At 44.1% G+C, this 23,624-nt stretch overlaps 1 protein-coding gene across 1 annotated transcript; it reads left to right on the forward strand.

Moving 5' to 3' along the window:
• On the forward strand, nucleotides 1-23,624 carry PtA15_2A620 (uncharacterized protein; the record flags this gene model as incomplete). Its single annotated transcript, XM_053166659.1, has 2 exons — nucleotides 1-453; nucleotides 23,415-23,624. 2 exons carry the CDS (start codon nucleotides 1-3, stop codon nucleotides 23,622-23,624), a joined length of 663 nt encoding a protein of 220 aa, XP_053017858.1.

Here is a 23,624-nt window from a genome sequence, read left to right on the forward strand (position 1 = left end):
ATGGAGTGGGCTCCCTCAACTGACGGCCGAGAACAGCGGGCTGGTAGACCAGAGTCTGGGCCATCTGGGCTCAGTCCAGCCAATTGGGGGACGGTGGACAAGGCCGAGGACGACCCGTTCTCGGCGGCCAACCCAACAATTTCCAACACCTCGCCGCTGGCCGACCGGCCCAGCTTCAGCCGCTCTGATTCGCGCTCCCACACGCCTTTCCTCGGCCTGCTTTTGCCCGCTACCAGGTCGCCTGTCATCGCCCCCAGCTCTGTTGGTGCGCCCCCCGACGAGGCTCCGGTCCAGCTTCTAGAGTCCGTTCTCGCGCCCCACCCGCCTTCCCTCCCGGACCAGCCTTCGCCTCCAGAAGCCCTCTTTGAAGGCCATCAGACCCAAACGGATAGCCGTCTGAGCCGCGCCGAAGGCTCCGACGAGATCGCCATCGGTGCCAACACCCTCCCCGAGGTGTCCAACTCCAAGTGCTGTTAGATTATGAATAAGCCCCACACCTCATTATGAATACGCAGCAACTATCAAAGCGAGTCATCCAATTCTCACTAGCATCCAAGAAAAAGTACCGGTCGCAAACCTAACCTCGATTTTCACTCCACATCAAAAACGACTCATGCGCACACAACCTTGCTGGTCTTTTCCTCACGCGTTTACATCATCATACTCGTGAGGAAGAGACTAGTAAGCACATCAACAATCACTAACGTTATCCGCACATCAAACAAATCAAAACTAATCCGAACTTTATCCACCCCTTTTTCTTTCTCCCATCCTTTGTTTATCCTCCTATCCTTTCCGTTAAATCTAGACATAAAAACCTCTTGCGCGCGTCCCTCATAATCACCAAAAACAAAACTCAAATCAAATAATCCCTGCGTCATCGCAGGTATGCTATTTCACATCTTTTCTATCTTATGAATGTATATATAATACCAATCTAATCAATCACTTATTTTCGTCTATCTTTGTTCTTTTTCCTACATTATTGTTTTTCTAGGTGTGTTGCTGTCTTGTCGGAGAAGTCGTCGTCATTGTTCTTACAGGATTCAAACATTGTCATCTCAGGTTCGCTATTTTTGTTATAGTTTATGATTGTTTTATTCTTTTCTTTATTTCATGCTTTACAATAAAATCACACGTTTACATCATCATACTCGTGAGGAAGAGACTAACATAAAAACCTCTTGCGCGCGTCCCTCATAATCACCAAAAACAAAACTCAAATCAAATAATCCCTGCGTCATCGCAGGTGTGTTGCTGTCTTGTTGGAGAAGTCGTCGTCATTGTTCTTACAGGATTCAAACATTGTCATCTCAGGTGTGTTGCTGTCTTGTCGGAGAAGTCGTCGTCATTGTTCTTACAGGATTCAAACATTGTCATCTCAGGTGCACTTTGTATCATCCTAAAATTTACAAGTGCTTGGGATCTGGCGACACCGTCTCTCCCAGCTCCGACGCAATTCTCCCCCGCCCTCGACCTCCCTGACCTGCTTGTCCCCGAGCCTGAAGGAACTAGAAGCTGCCAAGAACGGCTCAACTGATTATCTTGGTGATGAAGTGGATGATTGAGTCCGAGAGGAGCCTGAAAGAAGGTACCTGCTTGAGCTCCATCCACGTGATTGGAAGGTAAGACCAAATCTGGCTGATCTTGAACTTACTTCATCAAGGCTTATGTCTGATTTTTCCAACTTCCTCCGCTGTAGAACCAAGACCAATATGCTTTTTTAGGATTATCTTTGTTGCGTTGGAAAGCTACCCCTGATCAAATCAAGCGTGCTTACCAAAAGAAAGTCTCGCGCCATCATCCCAACAAGAAACCTGGACAAGCGGGCAACACAAACAATGACAGCTTTTGAAGTGCATTTTTAAAGGTGCCGTACAAATTTTCCTTTTTCTGTTATTTTTGAACCAACACCTACTCAAATGAGACCACTATACCAGCCTACAAGACATCACCAGACCCGGTGAAGTGCTGACAATTTGACTCAATCAATGAAGAAATTGATGATGGAGACTGAGGAGGTGAACGCAAGCCCTGGACCCTTTTTTAAGCTCTATTGCCTCGCGTTTGAACAAGAGGCTTGATTCTATATCAATCAACCTGTTCCTTCCATTGGCAAAATCAACAGCACTGAGGAGTTTGAAAACTTGTATGACTTTTGGCTTAAGTTTGATAGCTGGAGCAGCTTTGAATGGAAGGATACAAACGCTAATGAAGGCTCTGACTTGTCAGTCGATCCTTTCATTAAACCAAATAACCAGGTTGGGTTTATGTGACTGAGTCCACTGCCGATCACTTCATTCCAATTTGGATGAGCTGAAAAGGAACAAATTGAAAACAAGAACTGGTCTGAGCGCAAACACCGTAAGAAAGAAGACAACACAAGATGACAGAATCCTGTTGAGACGGCCTTGTCCCTCGCTCTATGGATGAAACAATTCAAGATGGAGGAATGTTTGGCAAGAGAGGCAAAACGCAAGGGTCTCAATGCCTCGGCCACCACACCTCCAACCCTCTCTGCCAAACAGATCAAAGAAAAGGAGGAGGCCAAATTGAAAGCCAAACAAGAGGTGGAGAAAAAGAACAAGGCCAAAACTAGTGAAGTTGACACACACAATCTATGTTGCCTCGGGCCTCCATTGCTGGACATTTGGTCAACCTCCCAATTGCACTGTTCCCGCTCCTGATCCAATGTAGAGTTTTTGATTGACAGAAATAATGATAACATCTTTGAAAGATATCAGATTTCAAGTAAACATTGTGCAGCTAACAATTTGATCATAATGGTGCCTTTCATAACACATTAGTAATGATAAGTGTTAATCAAATTTTCCATGTATACTCTGATGAGCCTTTAATTGATGTATATTTGCTGGTTCTGTATTTCTTTCTCCTTCCACAAGATCCCCTCAATCAACATTGAGAAAAATCAGGAAAAACAAAATAAATTAAAGACAGTACCCTTCTAGCAGAATCTGAAAAATGGCTCAGGGTCTACTGGAGTTGAAGTGAGATTCTCCTAAGGAATTGTCAAGTCATCTGTGACTTTGTTCTATGGGATGGTTAACACAGCAACACAGCAACAAATTTTTTGACTAGCTATATTAAATCCATAAGATCATGGAAGTTAATTAGATGATTATTGGAAGGAAAGCATACAATCAACAGTGGAGAAACAGACTACTGCTATTCTGATGGAGTACAAAGATACTTCACCTCTCCTTTGAGTTTGATCAAGTATACAGACACTCCAATATTCATTATTGATGCAACAAGTTTGTTACCATCATTCATAAGATCACACATGTTACAATTTATATATGAAGATACAATTCAGATGATGGTTGGCTGTATTTCCAGTATTCATAGGTAAGGTGTGCCAGCACAGATTAAGTAAGTGGAATTCTGAAGCAGGGAAAAGGAGCATTGAAATCAATTTACAAATTCTCAAGGAGGCAAAAACAAGGGAGTTGGCCTGTGAAGCCCTGCACTCCTTGCGGGGTTCGCCAGGTGTCACATCGCCTATCACATAATATCCACCAGCCAGGATTTAGTCCCAGCTCCTCCCCCTCCTTCCTAGCCCGGCAGAGACCCCCAGACCCATCGACTCTCTCTCTGCCGTGCTAGGTGAGTTCTATTCATTTCCCTCTCTCTCTTCCTTTCATCCTCAAGATCAGTTGTACATAGACTAACAAGAGACCCCCGGACCCATCGACTCTCTCTCTGCCGTGCTAGCCCCCCTGCAATACAGCCCCCGAGGATGTTGGATCTAGAACGTCCCCAGGCCTAGTGCCTTGTCCCTCCGTGCCACCAGCCTCCGAAAAGTGAAGGGTCTCCCGACCCTTACATGGCCATTGGATTTACCACACACCTGCAGCGGCGGAGCCGCCTTGGCCTCTAGTGTTTATAACCAATTGTCATGTGAAAGAGCTTCAGTAGAAGTCTACATAATGCTTTCACGGGGTATTTTTACACAAGTAATATTAATCTTCAATGTAGAACAGTTTATTTTTATGTGCTTTGTTTATTTTACTAACTAGAGGCCAAAGCGGCTTTGCCGCTGCAGTATTCAAACCCCAGCAAGGCCCCCTTCATCCCTCTTAGCACCCCCCATCAGCCCATCTCCCCCCACCACAACCACATCCCAGCAAAGTTGTCATGCTTGGTCCACTCTCCATTCCCTGACTAACCCACCTTCCTCAAAATCCTATGCACAAAATAGGTATGAATTGTGTTTAAAACCCAAAAGCATGTGCACCAGAAATGGCAGAAAAGTAAGAAATTCCTGCAAAATTCAGGTCAGTATGCTAAATACAACTTTCACAACTATACTTTTCATTGGGGATTTTTGTTTTTCTGGGGGAATTTTGACTCAAGCATCAACACAAAAATGTGTAAATCAGTCAAAAAAGCTATCCCTCAGTGGCCCCCAATGTATCAAATTTGCTGTAATTTTGGATTTCATTTATGTATAGGGTTTTACCATGTGACAGAGCAAATTATTGAATTTTTTAGAAAACACCATCCCGCACCATTCAAATTCAACACCAACTGGTACTGATCTGAGCCTCTGTCCCACAAAACCTCTCCATTCCTGAAGGGCTGAATTACCACTCCTGAAGAACCAATTCCATGAACCAAGGGCTTTATACTCATTCAAGATGGTAAAATACTTCTACTGTGATGTGCTTGGTTTCCCCTGCCCCCCCTCCCCCAACATGATGAAGTACACCTCGGAGGACAAGCCACAAACCATTGACTTTTGATTACCACACTGGCACATTGAGTGGCTTGAAAATCCCTGTCACATCAACATGAAGGCCCAAATCCTTAACCACGTAGGTCAGATTTTAATTAGTACTTCATTATGACCAACTCCCACTGTGTTCTCCATGACACTGTTTTTTTCACATACCAGATATTTTCAATTGTTTTTTCACACCTCCTGGTCACAATCATTGGCCTTGGAGCAAACACTACCTCTAATGTGCTCTTTTGTGACAACACAGGATTAAAAGTCCATTCTGTGTTGCCATTTAAATTCTAGTCTGTAGAACCCCTGATGACATATCACTTCTTGAATATAAATTTTTGTCCACAATATGCTAAGCTTGGTGCCATCACCACAATTAGCTCAGTTTTTTGGCAACTTGATGAGGTTGGAGGCTTTGTGAAATTATACCCTGGGCTGAATGTTATCTATGATAGAATGGCTTTAGCTGCTACCATTTTCTTTGACACATTCAAACTGATATCAAGAATTAGTAACTCATAATTTTCAAAAAATCAACACTAACCTCATCACCAAGTTTGAATCCCACTTTGAATTGTAGATTATCTGTATTTTCTTGAACAGCAATAGCAAAATTTGGTGATTGAAACATGCAAAAAATAATCAGTAATGTCACAACAAAGCTCCCTCTGATTACAGTGCCTTCATGGCACACAAATTTCCTTATGACATTGTTTGGATCTGCCAGTGCTGGATTTACCAAAAGACTTCACTGTGCAGCACTCCTGCAAGACCCCTTGGCATTGTTGAGAGTTATATAGTTTTGTAGGTTTTTAAACTCCATGTGCACTCTAAGATGAAACCTTCTGGAGTTGTCACAATCAACAGTGGGTCAGCCACGCTAACCATAGCTGTTAGCATAGCGTAGCGCAGTGCAAATGCACTATTTTTTTAGCGTAGCTTTAGCGCAATTGCGCGCATCTGTGCTAACGCTACGCCCACAGGGTACAAAGCTATTTTATCTTTTAGCGTAGCATTAGCGCAGATGCGCGCAATTGTGCTAACGCTAAGCACGCAGGGCGCAAAAGAGTGCACGCTACACCAGGAAAATAAAATGGTCAGTTGATTACAAGTGACATCACACCAGCTCCAGCCAGCTACCCACCATCTATCCAATATCTATCCACTATCTACCCCAATCTCCCAACATCTCCTCAACTTCCAAAATTTACCAAGGAGGTCCTGTTCAGTTTTTGATGAGCCCAACTGATCCTCAGTTCTGTCCAGCTGATACTCAGCTTTGGTACTCAGCTCATACTCAGCTTTTTTGCTCAGCTCATACTCAGCTTTTTCACGCAGCTCACTCTCAGAATTGGGATAAAACATTTTTACCAGTCCTTGCCCAGCTGATTCTCAGCTTTTTACTAGTCCTGGCACAGATGATGCTCAGCTTTGTACCAGTCTTTGCTCAGCCTTTTCCTAGTTCTGTTCCAGCTGAGCTTTGATCCAGTCCTGGGCCAGCTGGCCAGCTGATGCTCAGCTTGCTGAGTATCAGCTGAGCCAGGCCAGGGAAAAACATGGGAATTAGCTTGGACAGGACCAGAGCTGAAAATCAGCTAGGCTAGGGCCAAAGCTGAGCATCAGCTGAGCCACATCCAAGGCTGAGAATCAGCTGTGCCAGGGTCAAAGATGATCATCAGGTGGCCGGTGCCAAAGCTGAGCATCAGCTGGGCCAGGGCAAAAACTGAGCATCAGCTGAGCCAGGGTAAAAGCTGAGCATCAGCTGGGCCAGGGCCAAAGCTGAGCATCATCTGGTTTTGTCACATTGAGTGCTTTGATCCTGACACCTGTCATGCAAGCCCTAGATGTGCTGTTGGAGAGGAGCAGCATTGGAGCAGTGTTGGAGCTGAAAACAAAGCTGTGTCATGTCACTTGCCATCAAGTGACTACTTTTTTTTCCTGGTGCTACAGCGCTTTTTGCGGCAAAAAAGGTGTTCCTTCTTCTAAAAGCGCCTTAGCGTAGCGCTAACACTAAACAAAAATTCGCGTGCTGTTAGCGCAGCATAGCAGCGCTAACACTATTCAAAAAAGGCTGGTGCTTTTTGCCGCTACGCTAAACTTTAGGGCTAAAATAGTGTAGTTTAGCAAATTGGCCCACCATTGTCTCAATGTAGCTGTTTGATACAGAAAACCATTGTTTCTGCATGTGTATCTGTACTCTTGATGGATAGAAAACAAATCACAAATTACCCCTTGGTTTCTTGTGGTTACATGAGGCAAAGCTGTCACCACAAAAAAAAGGCAAGTGCAAGGCTAGGGGGGAAAATTAAATTGTCAAGAAGAACCATGTTGATCAAGAAGTAAGGGAGTCAACAGATCAGGCAGGGGTCAGAATAGGGAGTAAAAAGAAAGTTGTGTAGCAGATAATTGGGAGGGCCTTTGAGGCCAATTGTAATCAGGAGGGGCGCACACTCAAGTGTCACCATCCCAATGAGGCAAGGTTAGGCAGCCTCAACAGCTCTGCACCTATCCTCAGCCTCTTTGCAACATCTGCATCTGTGAGTCGACCAGGTTAAGACGGACCCAAAGAGACACCGTCTTCGGATCCCATGTGACTGCAGTGATAAGGGCAGACAGGGGAGGTTAGGCTTCGTTACCAATCTATCAAAATTGGTAATTGTAGGATGCAGATCTTTCCTGGGAATGAAGGCGACAGGTTGGCGATCAGCTTTACTATCTCGATCCACTGCAAATCAAGGATGTCATATGTAAGTCAGTCTTCCAATCAGGACAGCATGTACAGACAAGGAACAAAGCCTACTGAAATTGTGTTTTGGCTTAGTCTTTGAGGACCTGTGGACGACAGCTTTGTCCCAGAGGAGCTGCAGCGGGGCGCGCGACTCGGAGACGGCCTGGAGGTTGTGGGCGGGGCAATGGAGTTTGACGAGGGCGGTGACGGCGCCAAGGAAGGCGGAAGGCTCTGGGCTGAACATGTATTTCTCCCAATCAAGTGCTTATCCCTAGGCAAAACATCAAATGAGACGGCCAGTCTTGATGAGAAAGAGAGAAAGGGGAAAATGCTCACTTGGTCGGAGCTGTGGGTAACCCATTTCGTTTTCGCACACAAAATGCCAGGGCTAGTGCCATCAGATACTTGAGCTTTTTCACCGGCGCGTTTGGCAACGACTATCCCCCCAGACCTGGGGGATTTTTATTTTTTGAGTAAAAATGTCAAGACTCGGGCTTGTCCCTAGAGCGCTTGAAGCGCAAGGAACGAAACCCTAACCCCGCAAGGGGCGAAGGTGAGTTTCTAGGCCCATGCATATGCATGTGGCTCCTAGACAGTAGTTTGATGCGTATGCTGAAAACTCTGTTCCTCTCCATAGCCACGTCAACACCAGACGAAGCGCCTAAGCGACCAAAGCAAAGCGGACCCCTAATCAGGTAAGTCACGCTTGTATAAGGTCAGCCATAGCTAGGAAAGCGCTGATGACTGTTTGCTACTATATGTATGAACAGCAGCAAGCTTGAATCCAACGCCAACTCAGACCCAACGGGTTCCAGCCTCAACGACCGTATATCGGACCCCTCCACAGGAGGTGAGTTATTTGTTGCAGAAGCTAGTGTTAAGCTAAGAGAATCAGAAGACTGACTGCTCGTCACCTATGTGTTAGACAGCAGCTGCTTTGATTCCTTAGCAGCTCGAATTTGGAGTCCGTAAGGGATTAAGCTCCATTGAGCCCAAGTAAGAAACATCTTACTCATCAACTCAACTAGGATTGAAGTTAGGCGCTGTTACTGATACCAGTCGCTTTGATAAGAACTTTCAGTTCTCCCAGCACGAACTCGTGTCCTAGCCTGCATTGCAGAGTTTTCCTTTCTTTTCTTATCATCATAACTAGCCGGTCTTGTATCCGCTCTTAGGTACATTATTGTTTTCCTTTTTACATCTCTGAGCTTGTCAGATTAGATTGCAAAACTTATACAAGAAATATAACCATCTTAGTCTTGTGAATTTTCACAAAAAAGAAATAAAGATGAGGGCCGGGGGCGAGGGAGGATTAAGGGGAGTCTTCGAGGTCCAATCCAACAAGGACTTCTTCGAGGAGGTTGCCGGACTTGAGGATGGACGGGTAGTTGATTGTGCTGAGCTGGTCGAGCTGCCAGGACGGCCGGATAGGTAGGCCGGCTGCCAATTCGGACTTGGGCATGAAAGCCAAGTCGGGGTTGTGCGCAATGCTGAGCTCTGCCGGACTTGGCTTGGTGGTGCTTGTCCGGGAGCAGCCGAGCGCAAATCAGCTGGCGGGTGACTGAAGAGAGCTTGGTGTCGTCGTCACACGAGATTGGTCCGTCCTTTTTCAAGAGCTGTATCACAAAAAAACATGCTGAGGAGGGAGAGTTTGAGCCGGTGTCTTCAGATCTTCTCGGCCCACTCGTGCGGGTTGGGGTCGCTCATGCAGGTCAACCAGCTTGCCTCAATTTGATTCTTGCTTGGCGTTGATCTGGTCCTTGACATCTTCAGCTTCTGGCCCGACATCGTTGTCCAAGAGCATGGCGAGCTTGGTGTCAAGTGGTTGTGGGCGTTGATGAGTGGAAGGATGAATGTGCATGCAGAGGGCAGAGACAACGGTAGCGTGCATGGGGAGGGTGTTCCCATAGTGATGGGTATCTGATGACAACGGGTGGCTTGGTCAGAGGTGATCAGCGCGGCGTTGGTGTTGAGTCGTCAAGAGGTCAAAACCCTGGTGGATCAATTGATGAAGACGGGTATTTAAGGAGGGTTTGTCCAGAGGATGCCTCCCCCAGGGGATCCAGTTTTGTCCTACCCCCTCCCTGGGAGCCCCCTAATCACTTGATTAGGGCCTTCCTGGACTACTCTAACAACCGGCCCACTTTTGCTCGTTGCTTCGGCACAGCTGGAGGGTCATCCATAGGGCCTTCAGGCCTTTGGGGATTTTCAACTTGCTTCAATTGTTTTGTGTGATATTTCTGTTGTAATTTTGTATATAAAACACGCCGAAAATTAGATCCAGAGGTCCAGGATTGTGTGGATTTAAGAAAGTGGGATTTTTTGTCTGTAATACCATTTTTGGGCGCTTTCTGGGGCCAATTCTTATTTATACTATTAGTACATGAAGGAATAGGAATAAGGGGTTACTTTGAGCAATGACCCCCCTTAATTTATGATGAGGAATCTGATTCTGCAATAATAATTCACTAATTATTATTATGTACTAAGTTATTGCAGTCTTTTGGATACTTGATGTATCTCTAAGGCTGACAAAAAATGTAATCAAGGAGGCCCTAATCAAGTGATTAGTGGGCTCCAGGGAGGGGGTGGGACAAAACCAGATCCCCTGGGGGGAAAAACAGCTTCCCCCCAGCCCTTGAAGTATTGGTCCCAGCTCTGACATTCTTTGCACACCACAACTGTGTTGCCAGGGCCCTGCACCTGGGCAGGCAACATGCTGGCCTGTATGTACAGACAAACTCATTCGAGTGGATACAGGTCAGCTTGAGAGGTGTATTCCTCAGGATGACCGCTCAGGGTCATTCGGAAGTGTTCCAAATCCGAATTGCCGGTCATCGAGGGGAATCAGGTCTCCTCTCAACAACCGGCACAGACCGGTCATCGAGAGGACCCAGGTCTCCCCTCGATGACCGGTCTGTGCCGGTCATTGAGGGGACTCAGGTCTCCTCTCGATGACCGGTCTGTGCCGGTCATCGAAGGGAATCAGGTCTCCTCTTGATGACCGGTCTGTGCCGGTCATCAAGGGGACTCAGGTCTCCTCTTGATGACCGGTCTGTGCCGGTCATCAAGGGGAATCAGGTCTCCTCTTGATGACCGGTCTGTGCCGGTCATCGAGAGGACTCAGGTCTCCCCTCAATGACCGGTCTCCGCCGGTCATCAAGAGGACTCAGGTCTCCTCCGGTCTCTGCCGGTCATCGAGAGGACTCAGGTCTCCCCTCGATAACCGGTCTCCGCCGGTCATCAAGAGGACTCAGGATCCCCTCGATGGCCGGTCTGTGCCGGTCATCGAGGGGACTCATTCTCCTCTGGATGACCGGCACATAGCAAGGCTTGCTATAAAACGGTTTGTAAGCCTTGATCCTCTCGGCGCGAGCAGGTGACATACATATGTATCCTACTTGCCTGGAGGAAACCTCTCGACAAGCCTGCATAACATGTATCCAGGCTTGCCAAGAGGTTTCCGCCCGGCGCATAGGATACATAATCCAGGCTTGCTAAGAGGTGTTCTCCCGGAGGGTAGGATAGATATGTATCCTTCTCGACAAGAGGTTTCAAGGATACATATGTATCCTGCTCGCTGAGAGGAAACAAGGGGATTCTTCCCGGCGCAAGCTATAGCCATATCACCCCTGCTCCAGGCTTGAAAAGGGCAGAAGGGAAGGCCCGCACTCCCTCTCCCATCTCGCCGGTCAAAGAGGAGCTCCTGGCTGTTGTCGCATAGACAAGGACCAGGTGCAAAAGCGTAATAGTATTGATGATGATGATCCATACCTCGGACCTGAGTCCAAGGTATGGTCGGTACCGTGACTGCGGCAAGGCTCAGACTGTGTAGCCCCTCTGGGCTACAACACCCTCCCTCTCGCCGTAGACCCGGCACCGCCAGTACAACACTTAAGCAACAACGTAGATAAAAAAAAACAAGTTGAAAGGATAACAGCTGAAAATTTAAGGTTGCATAATTTTGTCCCTTAGGACACCAAAACTTTCCGGTCCCATACATTTTGTAAATATGTCCGCAAGTTGGTCCTTTGTTCCTATCTGTTGGATGGAGAGCTTGAGAATCGATAGATTTCACATAGAGGAGGGAAGAGAAACTAAATATCCTATGTACAAGTATCCGTGACAGGTGTTGAAGTCAAGATGTACCGCAGTGTCACAACATCCCCCCCCTCGACAAGAAACCTACATATATATGGAAAAGTAGAGATAGAGATGGAAAAACAAACTATGTAGAGATTCGTTGTGTAGTAGCAGAGATTATAGGAAAAAGAAAATAAAGAAAATAAAAGATAATGAAATGAATAAAGAAACTTCGCCCCTAGAAATCTTGGATGGTGGCGCCACATTTTGAATGTGCAGACTTGCTTAGCGCTTTGGTGAGGACGTCGGCGATTTTTTCAGATCCCGGAATCCATCTGATCGTTGTTTTCTTCTCGTAGAGCGCCTGGTTTGTGACATAGAACTCCCGTTCTATGTGGTGGGTTCTTTTGTTCGACGCATCCTTGCATCCTATCTTAACTGCCGATTGGTTATCACAGAATAATGTTACCGGGAAGTGAACACCGATAATGTCAAACAGGAGGTTCCTGATCCATAGTGCGTGTCGTGTTGCATGGCCTAGGGCCATGTACTCAGCTTGACATGTCGAGCTAGCAACCGTAACTAGACGCCGTGATACCCACATTATGGGCGCTCTGTAAAGCCAAATAAGAACGCCGTACGTGGATCTAGAGTTGGCGCCTCCCCAGTTTGCATCAACATAGCATTCCACCGGTGTGCATTGCGACTTGTCGGGGTGGATTCGAAGGGGGGTTGTCTTGGTCTCAGCTAGGTATCCAAGAAGGTGTTTGAGCCCCTTCCAATGGAGAGCTGAGGGCTTGCTCGAAAACCGCGCTAGATAGTTTACGCTGTAGGCTATGTCTGGGCGCGTCCCGATGTGGAACTACTCAAAGGGGAGAATAGAGCTTGGAAGGGAAATGGATAGCAACACTAGTACTAATGTAAGCTATGCAAGGGTGCTGATGAGGCTGCCTTCCTGACTAATGCTGAGGGGATGAGAGTAACACTAAGAAAAAGAAGAAAAGGTGTGGCTGATTTCTGCTTGATCTTAGGAGCTAGTACTATGAGCTTAACTACTGACTACTGAGGGTAAGAGAGTTGGAGCAGTGGTTGAAAGGGGGGGAAAGCAATGGGCAATGGTTCAATGGCAATGGGTTGATGAGAATGGGCACTTATAATTTCTGTATCTAAAATTATCTATAAATTCTGCATAGGGTACAAGTAAGGGGAGGGTGAAGACAGTTCTTATAGTAAGGAGGGATGAGCACAGACAATGAGGAGTTCTGGCTATGGGAAGGAAGGTTTGTACAAATAAGGAAGAGTGATGTGAACATAGTAACAGTATGTAATGATGAGCAATGCTGAAAGGGGAATGCTGGTTATGGGAATAAAAGAATGTACCAATGGGGAAGAGTGATGAGAACATAGTAAGTACTTGTAATGATGAGCACTACTGAAAGAGGTAAGCACAGATCCAATGATGTAAGGTGTACAATAGGCATAGTACATAATGAGAAATGTATGTAAAGAGTTTAGTATGTGAGAATAAATATGTAAAAGGAATTTACTGTAATGATTCAAGTAGGTTACTAATGAAATGAGTATTGTAACTAATGAAGAATGTAGGTTTTCTGCAAGTCTTATATCCTTTATAACTACTGAACCATTGAAGATAAGAGGGTACTATGTATGAGTGACTATAGGTAAAATTTGGCGTAGAATCTGAATATGCAATAATAATGAGGTATTTGTGAAGGGTTATGGGGAAATGGGCAATGTAATGATGAATATATGTAAAGAAAAGCAATAAAATACTACTTATGGTTTGGAATGGAGCACCACATCCTCCCCCAACTTATTGTCTGTCCCCAGGCAATGCACCAAAGAGAAGAGTGATCCAGAAAGAGTTGAAGAATGTTGAGTCCAAGAGTCCAAAGTCCAAAGTCCAGTGTTCTTCCTCCAAAAGGTGAAATCCAAAGTCCTGAGTAGCAGTCCAAATCCAGAGTCCAGTGTCCAAAGCCAAGGAGAAAGAGTCCAGTGTCCAAAGCCAAATAGAATCCAAGTATAATCCAAGTCCAGCATATCTGAGTCCAAGGTATCCAAGTCCAATCCAAAGTCCAATAGTCCTATGTATCCAGAGTATCCATAGTCCAGTATCCAATCCAAAGAGTCCAGTATCCAAAAGAAGGTCCAATTATCAATGAGGGGTGAATGTTTAAGAAGATCTAACTCTGCTGAAGGCAATATCCTTGAGACAGACACATATTAGACTAATTTCCACTCTGAAGAATACAATAATGTTTCCCGCCTAACTGAGGCTAAGGTAAAGCAATGCAATGATGATGATGATTGATGGGGTTGATAATTGTAGTTTCTGAAGGTTTGTGAATGATTTGGGGTTGAATAACTGAGTTTCTGAGTGTCTGAATATATAATGTAGAGTCCTTTGAAGAGAATTTGAAGTCCAGGGAGGTTGATAAGCTGTCCAAAAGAATATTCTTGCTCTAATTGGGTGGTTCCTGAACTGCAATGTGTTGGAAGAAATTGATTGTATTGGTGAATGAATGAGTGATTGGATTGATGGTTCCATAATTCCTCGAATAAAGGGTGAAGATGATGAAGAAATTCCCCATATTGAGGTGGTTGGATCTCCAAAAATTCCTCTTGGATGGTAAGGAATGATGATGGATTCTTTATGTTCAGTGCTGGCCACCTTGGAGTTCACCATTTCGTCGAAAAAGCTTTGATTTTTGTCCAGATGGGGAATGGAACCTAGGTCCATACGCATGTGCTGTCGAAAGAGGGGTCCTGTTGTCTGAGCGGGGGCTCCATGCGGGAGGCGCCCGTGCGGAACGTCGGAAAAAAAAGAAGGAAACGGTCGACCTGTATCTTCGGAACGGCTTGATGAAAATCTTCGAGACCGAGTTCATTCGAAAGAGCCGATTCTGTAGATTAAAATGGTATATACTGGTTATTTTTAATGGTTGAGTATCGATTGTGTAGGGCCGGTTAAAGATCCAAGCGAAATCCGCGGGTGCGCGTAGTAGGAATGCCGTGCAGTTTAAGAGACCATCTTCCTTCGCATATAACTCCAAAACCCGTCGATGAAATTCTCTAATTACGATCTTATTTGAAAGGCAGGGACGAGGAGATGAAACTAGAATAGATTAATATTGAGATTCCTTTCGGCCGATAGGTCGCCGTAAACGTTTAATGAATGGCACCCGCGGGGCCGCGTAAATCCTTGGGAAACTTTGAGGGGTTATATCTCCTAAACAGCTCGATAGAATCGTCTAGAACCGAGTTCAGATGAAAGGCAATATCGGAAAGATCAAACCTGAAACCGGGAATGTTAATTTTGTGGCCGGCCGAATGGTTGTTGGAGCCGTTCAAAGCATCATTATAATTTTCCGCGGTTTTCATCGTATAAGAGTTGAAAGAAGATGAATACATAATGAAATAACTTTAAGGTAGCGCCAAGGAGCTGTCCAATTAGACTCCTGACGCTGGCCAATCAATTGAAAAAGGTTGCAGGCGGAAAGAATGACATGAAAGCGTTCCACGAATTAATTAAACTGGGTCGAACACCAGAGTCAATATTAAAGAAATGAAAGAATAACCGCGCCAACCAATTCTGAAAGGTGAATGCGTCCATAGTGACGTCATGAAGTGAGGAAGGAATAATTTCTATAAGGTCTAGGTCATTGGTCAACGGAAAGTTCCCGTTATCGCAGTTTGTTATCCGTAATGTTTTCCTCCAGCGCCACTTCCACGCCCTCGTCACCAAAAGAGAACCTTGATAACTCGTTAGATTATTCGTCAAACACATCCATAACTTCATCTCAACTTGACGAAGAGGCCGCTATTAGGCCTTCCTACGAAATCCCATTCTCCATTCGTAGAGCGCACTCGTTCGTCGACAACGTTCACGCGTACAACGCCGGTATGAGAGACTCTTTTAAGCCCAAAGAAGTCGATGCCTTGCGCCACTATATCCAACAAGGACTCCTCGCCTTCGCTCGTGAGGACCTCGACGACCCGGTAGCCGCACAAAACGCACGCCTTAAATTGTATAGCCGGTTCCACGACGCTTTTACACATGTATGTCGAATGGATTCTGTATGTATATGAATGAGAATTTGAAAAAAAAAGAAGATTGATTATAATACTGATATTTTTTCCTGTTTCTATAGATGGATACCCATTCAATCATAGATGCCATGATAGCGGAAACTGAAGAAAGGAATGCCCTGGAGTTGTTAAGGATGAGGGACCAAGTGGAAGAGGAGGAAGATGGTTGGAGGGTAGAAGCAGAAATGGAGAGGATAAGAGCTGAGGGTAAGTTCTAATTTTTTTTTTTTTATTCTACTAAGGTTATGCTTAAATTTTCTTTGTTTGTCTTTTGATTTTTATTTTTAGATAAAGAGAAGGGAAAAGAGAAGGAGAAGGAGAAGGAGGAAAGTGAAATGGAAGAAGGTGATGTAGTGATAAAAGAAGAAGAGGTGAGCTTTTTGATTTTTATATTTAGTTATTTTATTTGAGAGTGTTTGAAACTGATTTTTATTGATTTATTTCTGATTTGTTTATAGATTTTATTTTATTTTGTTTTTATGTTATTGTGTAAGAAGATGAGAAAGAGAAAAGAGAAGAGAAATGAATTGATTATTCCTTATTTATTGTTTTTACCTGGAGTGGTATTCCTTGACATGAGTTGCAGCAAACCTTCTGGCCAATTCTGTGCCATCTAATTCTTCCAAGATGTAAGATCCTCCTGGATTTTGAGCCTTGATTCTGTAAGGGCCATTCCATTTATTTTCAAAGAGCTTGCCAAACTGAGAGTCCAAAGATTTGTTATACACTACTACTAATTGACCTTTCTTTAGTGGCTGCCTTGATGTTTTCTTCTTGTTCCAATAGTCCACAGAGTTCCCCCTGGAATCCATGAGCTGCTGGTGTGCTTGCTGCAAGATGGTATCCCTGTTTTCAAGCTGCTGAGTCCTAGCCAATAAAAGATCCTGAGTTGATTCTACCTTTGACCAATCCACTCCAAAGAAGGTTTCCAATTCTAAATCAATGGGTAAGATGGGGGGCTGTCCAAGAACTAGTTCATAAGGTGAGTAACCAGTTGATCTCTTGGTGGAAATTCTGTCTGCAAATAAAACTAAAGGTAAATAATTCCTCCACTTCTTGCCTTCTTTTCCACAAAGCTTGACCAAGGTATCCTTAATTGCCTGATGTCCTCTTTCTACCATACCATTTGCTTCAGGATAATAAGGAGTGGTGACTTTGATTTTGATTCCAGATTCCAGAAGAGATTTTTGAAATTGCTGTCCAAATTCAGAGCCTCCATCCACTGTGACTGACCAAGGGGCTCCATATCTGTAGATCCAGTTTTCCAAGAACCACTGAGAGATTTTCTTTGCCTGAATCTTTTCTAGTCCAACTGCCTCTACCCATCCAGAAAGGTCATCTCTTGCAATTACCAGGTACTTCTATTTGCCAGCTTTGATGTGAACTGTATCCAAACTGACTCTTCCAAAGATGGTTGCTGCTCCTGTAGGTTTCTTGGGTTCCATTGGCAATTTTGAACTCCTCTTCTGGCAAGTTTCACAAGACTGGACCCACTTGGTAACACCTCTCTTGAGACCTGGCCACCAAAATCTGAGTTTAATCCTTCTGTAGGTTTCAGCAATACCTCTGTGGCCTAAGGATTCATGAAGGGAATTGAGGATGGATTTCTGAGCTGAAGGAGAGGTGACTACTATCTGGGAGAATGGTTTGTTGATCCTGTGCAAGACTCCATTGGAAAGGAAGAAGTTGGCTGATTTATGCAAAATTTGCTTGAATTCCAGGCTGCTGCATCCTGGAGGTTTGTTCATGGTTGAAAGGTATTCCTGGAGGTGCTTCCAAATTCCTTGCTGCAAGTTACTTACCCCCTCCCCCAACTTAGCTGATGTCCCCAGAAGCAGGCCAAAAGAAGAATGTTTAGTTCCAAATCCAGGGTGAGGTTTCATCCAGGTTTCATCTTCATCAAAGCTAGGACAATCATCTTCATCAGAATCAGGGGGTCTTCTTGAAAGTCCATCAGGTAAGGTGAAAGTTTTTCCAGGAGTGTGAACAAGGTCATAGGAGAATAACTGAATAAATCCAATCCATCTGTTCATAGGGGCATTGGGAAGTGAAGGGTTGTTGATCATTCCAATAAGGCACTGGGCATCCACTCTGAGTTGAAAATGTTGGCCCCACAGTTTGGTTTGAAGTTTCTTGAGGATCTTGGCAACACCACAGAGTTCTAATTTGGACTGTGAGTACTTTGATTCCCTGGGTGAAAAGACTACTGACTCATATAACACAGGCCTATCCAATCCGTCAGAATCCTGTTGAGTAAGAACAGCACCTGCAGCAATAACACTGGAGTCCACTGAGAGTTTGATTAAGCCAGAATCAGGTCCATAGTCCAATTTCTTTAGGGTGATATCAGTTCCAACAATCCTTTTAAGGTCCTCAAAGGCATCCTGGCAATCTTCAGTCCAATCCCAAGAGGAGTCCTTCCTGGTGAGTCTTCTGAGTGGAGCAGTGAGGGTTGAGTAATTTTTAATGAACATTCTAACATATACACAGATACCTAGGAATCCTCTGACATCTGAAGGAGTGGTGGGAATTGGCCAGGTTTCAATTTTGTTGAGCTTCTTGGTGGATATCCTTCTGCCTTCCTTACAAACCACATGGCCAACCAGATCCAGAGCAGGTACACAGCAAGCAAATTTCTTCCCAGAGATGGTGAGTCCAGCTTCTTCAATCCTGAAAAGAATCCTTTCCAGAGTAATGGCATATTCATAGATAAATCTTCTAATCTGGGGGTTGTCCTTTAGAGTTTCTTCATTGTAGTCAGAGGTTGGTCCTTTTATACCTCCATCATCCACAAAGATTCCCATATGTTGAGGTAGTTCATCCTGGAGTATCCACATCATTTGGGCCTGGTAAACTGAAACTGAATTGGTGGCTCCTTGGGGTAATCTGGTAAGTTGAAATCTTCCAAGGGGTGTTTCAAAGGTGGTCAAAGGTCTGGATTCTGGAGCTAATTCTCTTTCATCATATCCTCCCATAATATCACCTAGTCCATAGAAAGCCCTTCCAGTGAATGATTCAATGAGTTCCTCTGTCTTTGGTGGTAGTCCAGCTTCCTTAATGGTGACTTTGTTGAGTTTCTGAAGGTCATGTACAATTCTGAGCTTACCATCCTGCTTCTTTACACAAAATATAGGGCTGGAATAACTGGAAAAGGATTGTTCATAGAGGCCAGTGCTGAGTCTTTCCCTTACCAATTCTATAACCTGGTCCTTGATGGGTGCAGGAATTGGAATTGGTTTCTGTTGCCAAGGTTCATGGGGAATGACGGGAATAATATAAGGCTGTCCATAGGTGTGTTTAAGAAGGCCTCTTTCTGTTTCCACAAAAGCCAAAGCACCTTGTCTAATCACAATTACCCATACCAGCAGGAGATATTCTTGAGGAGAGAGCCATCCAGGAGGTCCAAAGTTGATGAGGTCCATCCTTTCTTGAGTAATCTTAGAGGTAGGAGTGAATGGTGGAGGAAGTGGGCTCAAAGGAGTGAGGTAAGGATCTCTGGAGAGTGGTGGCCTTGATAATGGGGGATTGAGAGATAATGGCATTGGTTGGTTTACTGGTTTTATTTTTTTTAGAGTTGATTTATATTTTGCTGAATGAGTGTCTACAGTTTGTTGCTTTTGGTTGTTTTCCAGGGTTGCAGTTGTAAGGGAAGGGAACTGAAAACCTGGTCTCAATCTAAAAAATTTAACAGTCCAGAATTGGAAGGTATGCTGGTTTCCCACTTCTGATTACTGGGGAGTATGATTGGAACCAAAAAAGTCTGACCAGCTGAATCCATGATTGAAAGTGCTTCTCCTCTGGCTCCATTGTAGTTGATGTTAGCTGAGTCATCCATCAAGAAAGGCTTTCCAATAATCATCTGAACTGGTCCTTTGGCTACCCAGAAATGAACTGTCCTGACTACTTTCCCAATGGTTACCTCCACATCTTCAGCAATTCCAGGTATATCAGTAACGTGACCTCCAATTCCTTTGAGCTTCATAGATTTAGCAGTGAGTACTAATCCAAGTTTATGTGCAAGAGTTTCAGGAATAATGTTGACCATAGAGCCAGTATCCAAGAGTGCTTGATGTTTCTCTCCTCCAATAGTGATGGTGATGTATCCAAGGGGGCAGGAGTAGTGAGTAGTGGGTTGCTCCTGTGCTGGTTCTTCTCCATCCTCCATGTCTGTAAAGTTTGCTGATTTGACACCATCCAATGGGACCCTTCTGTTGGTTATCTTCTTCCTAATACAGTCAGTAAATCCTGGTGATATAGCAAAGATTTCTCCAAAGGCCAACTCCATCTTTCCTGCAGTCAACATCCTACTAGCCACTTCCTCTTCAATTCCTGGGTACTCCTTGGCCAAAGTCTTTTCCAAATAGGTTTTCTTAACTGGTTTGTCCTTAGGTGCAGTGGTTGAATCCTTGTCCTTATCCTGGAATCTGACCTGAGGGGAGCCTTTTGAAGTAGGGGATTTGGAAGCACCAGGAGTGGGGGGCTGTGTCATGTGAAGTAAGTCCTCTGTATCCATGTCCATGAGGTCCTGTTTCTCCTTCCTGATCCTTTTGTCTGACTTGGCTGATTCCTCTTCATCCTGATCCTTAGAGTTGTTTCTAGTCCTCTTTCCAAGGTCTGCTTCATAACTATGGGTTTGATAATAGACTGGGTCCTCCTCTAGTTGGCCAAAAGAAGATGTGAGCTTAGTTTTAGAGTACTCTTCCACTGGGGTTCTGATTGGTCTGCTTGGAATCCAGGGAATAACTGATTTGTCTGGAAGTCTGTAATCTCTTCCATCCTTGATAACAGCACCACTAGACATGTCCTGGGCAAGTTGAGAGCAGCTGTTGGTTCCATGGGTTTCCTGATGACAATAATAGCATTTGAATGGCCAGGTCCTAGCAGGTTTGTCCATGTGGGGAGGTAGTCCTTTGCCAGCAGTGAGAGATGCAAGTTGTTTGGTAAGGAGTTCCACTTGTTTGTCCAGAGAAGTAGAAGCAGTAGGGGCAGCTCCCTGAGTATCAGGTGTGGGTTTGGAGGTCCTAGGTGAGTTGTCCAAAGTGAATTTCTCTTCTGCCCTCCATTCAGTCCTTCTGTTGACCACTGATCTTGAGTAAACTTCCTGGTGAATGTAGGTAAGAAGAGTTTCAGTGTCTGGCAAGATATCACCTCCATCCTTTGAGGCTAGCATTTGATTGTCCTTCATCAAGCTCCTAGTAACCCTTTGATCCAGATCCTTGTGAAGAGTTTCCAAAAGAAGGTGTCTGAATTCCTCCAGGCTGGTACTGTACCCCATTCTTACCAAGTAGTGAGTGATGGTTTCAAACTTGTTTCTGAATGTGTTGAAGGTTTCCAAGGTGCTGATTCCTCCATCCTGGGCTGATTTGTAGACTAGTTTCCTGAGATCCTCCCTGGTATATCTGACCAATGGCTGAGAGGTTCCAAATCTGGTGAGTAACTGTTTCTTCAGGGTTTCCCAATCCAAGTTTTCATGGCCTGACATGTCTTCCACTTCATCCTTAAGGTCCAACCCTTTGATAAAAGCAATGATTTGTCCAGCCAGTTCCTTAGAGTTAGCACCATCATCTCTTCCAGCACTTTCATACCTTCTAATAAATTTCTCCACAGGCATGTTGGTTCCATCAAAGAAGAGCTCTTTGTCCATGGGTTTGATCTTTACTCCTCTGCTAACAGGATCCTGATACCTAGGCATAGCTGGTTCCTTATTTAAAAAGTGAGTGTTGGACCTGGTGGAGTGTGTTGAGTCGTCCCTTTGGCTCTGGAACCTGGGAAAACGGGGTGGAGGTGCCTCTAAATCTTCTGAATCTTCTGAAGGCTGATTTTTATCTCTATATCCTGTGTATCTAGGGATACCAGAAGTCTGAGGTCCAAATGAAGGTCTGTAAGAACTGGAGTTGACTTGTGGAGTAGAAGAAACCTGAGGATCTGGAGCATTGGAAGAAGCCTGTGGACCTGGACCAGTAGAAGGAGGTTGGTAACCTGGACCAGTAGGAGGAACCTGAGTCTGACCAGCATTGGAAGTGGTGGAGTCCTGAACTGCAGCATTACTAGAAGGATCCACTGGAGGGTAAAGACTGGGAGCAACATTCACCACCCCCAAAAGCAAGGCAATGTGGGCTCATTGCCATGATTAAAACATTGATATTAGCTAAGAATCACTTGTATGATAGCCTTGAGTTGCACTGATATCACTACATTTGAATTCTGTTGATATGTTCAGTGTAGCACAAGTTTACAATCCATCAATGTGTTCTTGAAATTCCACTGCTTATTTTGAGCACTAAAGAATAATTTTTAGAAAAGTAAATTGTTGCCCTTACTCTATAAACTGGTAGATTATGTAGGCAAAGTAGACATGCCTTAAGGCTTGAATTCCCTTTATTTTTTTTTTTTTGTAAATACATATTGATTTACTACAATACAAAAATTTGAAGCCAAGTGATGGTGTAAATCAAATTGACATGAACAAGCAAAAAAATGACAATCCAATCCAATCCAATCCAATCAATGATTGACTGGCCTAAAATGCTGGGACTTCTAGGTGAATATATCATCAAGACAGCCTGCTTCCAAAACATAAATAACACATAGAAGACATTCTCACAAAAAAGCAAAACATAACAATGAAAAAAGAATAAATAGTAAAATAAGTAATAAAATAAATAATACAATGAAACAAAATAATAATGACAATGACAAAATGGAATATATAGACTATCAAATAAATTATAAGATAGTTGAAGTAAAAAAAATTACAAGCAGGAAGGAATTAATGAAACCAAGAAACTCAACAAAATCAGCTAAAATCACAAATAATATCAACTTCTCAAAAAGTACACGTTACCTTCAAAAAATAAAACTTTCAAGTATCCCTCAGCGATTAGCAATTGATCTGAGGGGATATATGTATATATATCAATCAATTTCTTTAATTGTAAACATTGAGTGCAAAGTTATCATTTTCCAAATTAAAGTAATCACTTGTTTTAATTGCTCAGATTTTTAAAAAAAAGTATAAATAAATAAATACAGAGGATGTGTTATTTGACTTAGAATCCTGGAGGACTAATGGATGAATACAAGAGCAGATCAAAGACTCGACTCCTCTTCCCATTGAATTCAACTGGGGATTTTGGTGCGGAACCCACAAGACACTGTATGGGTGACAGAGATGCAGCAAGATGAATGTCTTTGATCTTCCTTTTTTTCAAAGTCGAGATAAGAGAGGGATAAATTTGAGTTACATCTAAACTTCTCAAGCATAATGCACTACTGAATCTGGATGTCGAAGTTGAGGGAGGATTGCAACAAGCTTTCCTAGATTGGGTCAGTGTTTAGTTTGTACCTAGCGGTCTTTTTCAAGCAAATGTACAAAGTGTATGCATATACTTTCAAGTTCATGAGAATGCTTGACTTGTTTACTCTGGGAGTACATGCTGAGCTCACACACACAAGTAAGGGTCGAGATTGATTCAGCCAAGCAAAAAGATCCAAGCATCAATTTTCAACACAAATCTACAAGACTACGCTCAACCAAAGTTCAGTGCCCTTCCGAGACAGCCGATTCAAATGCTTGATGCCACTTGCCACACAGCCAATGCATAAACTTGATTTGGATTGCCAGACAGTAGAGGTAAGTATATATCCGCTGTGCTTTGCTACACTCTTGTCATCTATGTATCCGTTATAATTACTAAACAGTAACCTTTTCCACTTTCTTCTTGAAACAAATGAACCCAGAGCAAGACACCCAACACACCAACTCGCAAAACCTCGAATGCCTTGGCACGATATCCGGTAATTGCATCATGGTCGATTGCCTTTGAGGATCCATCAAATACCCCAGCAGCACACGAGCGCTCCTTCAAAAAGGACCAGAAACCATCAAAGTTTTTACCTGGCCTGGCGCAGAGGTCGGTCATGTCAGCCGACCACTATCGGACGTTTTGA

The sequence above is a fragment of the Puccinia triticina genome, chromosome 2A (genome assembly GCF_026914185.1).
Source record: "Puccinia triticina chromosome 2A, complete sequence".
Taxonomy (NCBI): domain Eukaryota; kingdom Fungi; phylum Basidiomycota; class Pucciniomycetes; order Pucciniales; family Pucciniaceae; genus Puccinia; species Puccinia triticina.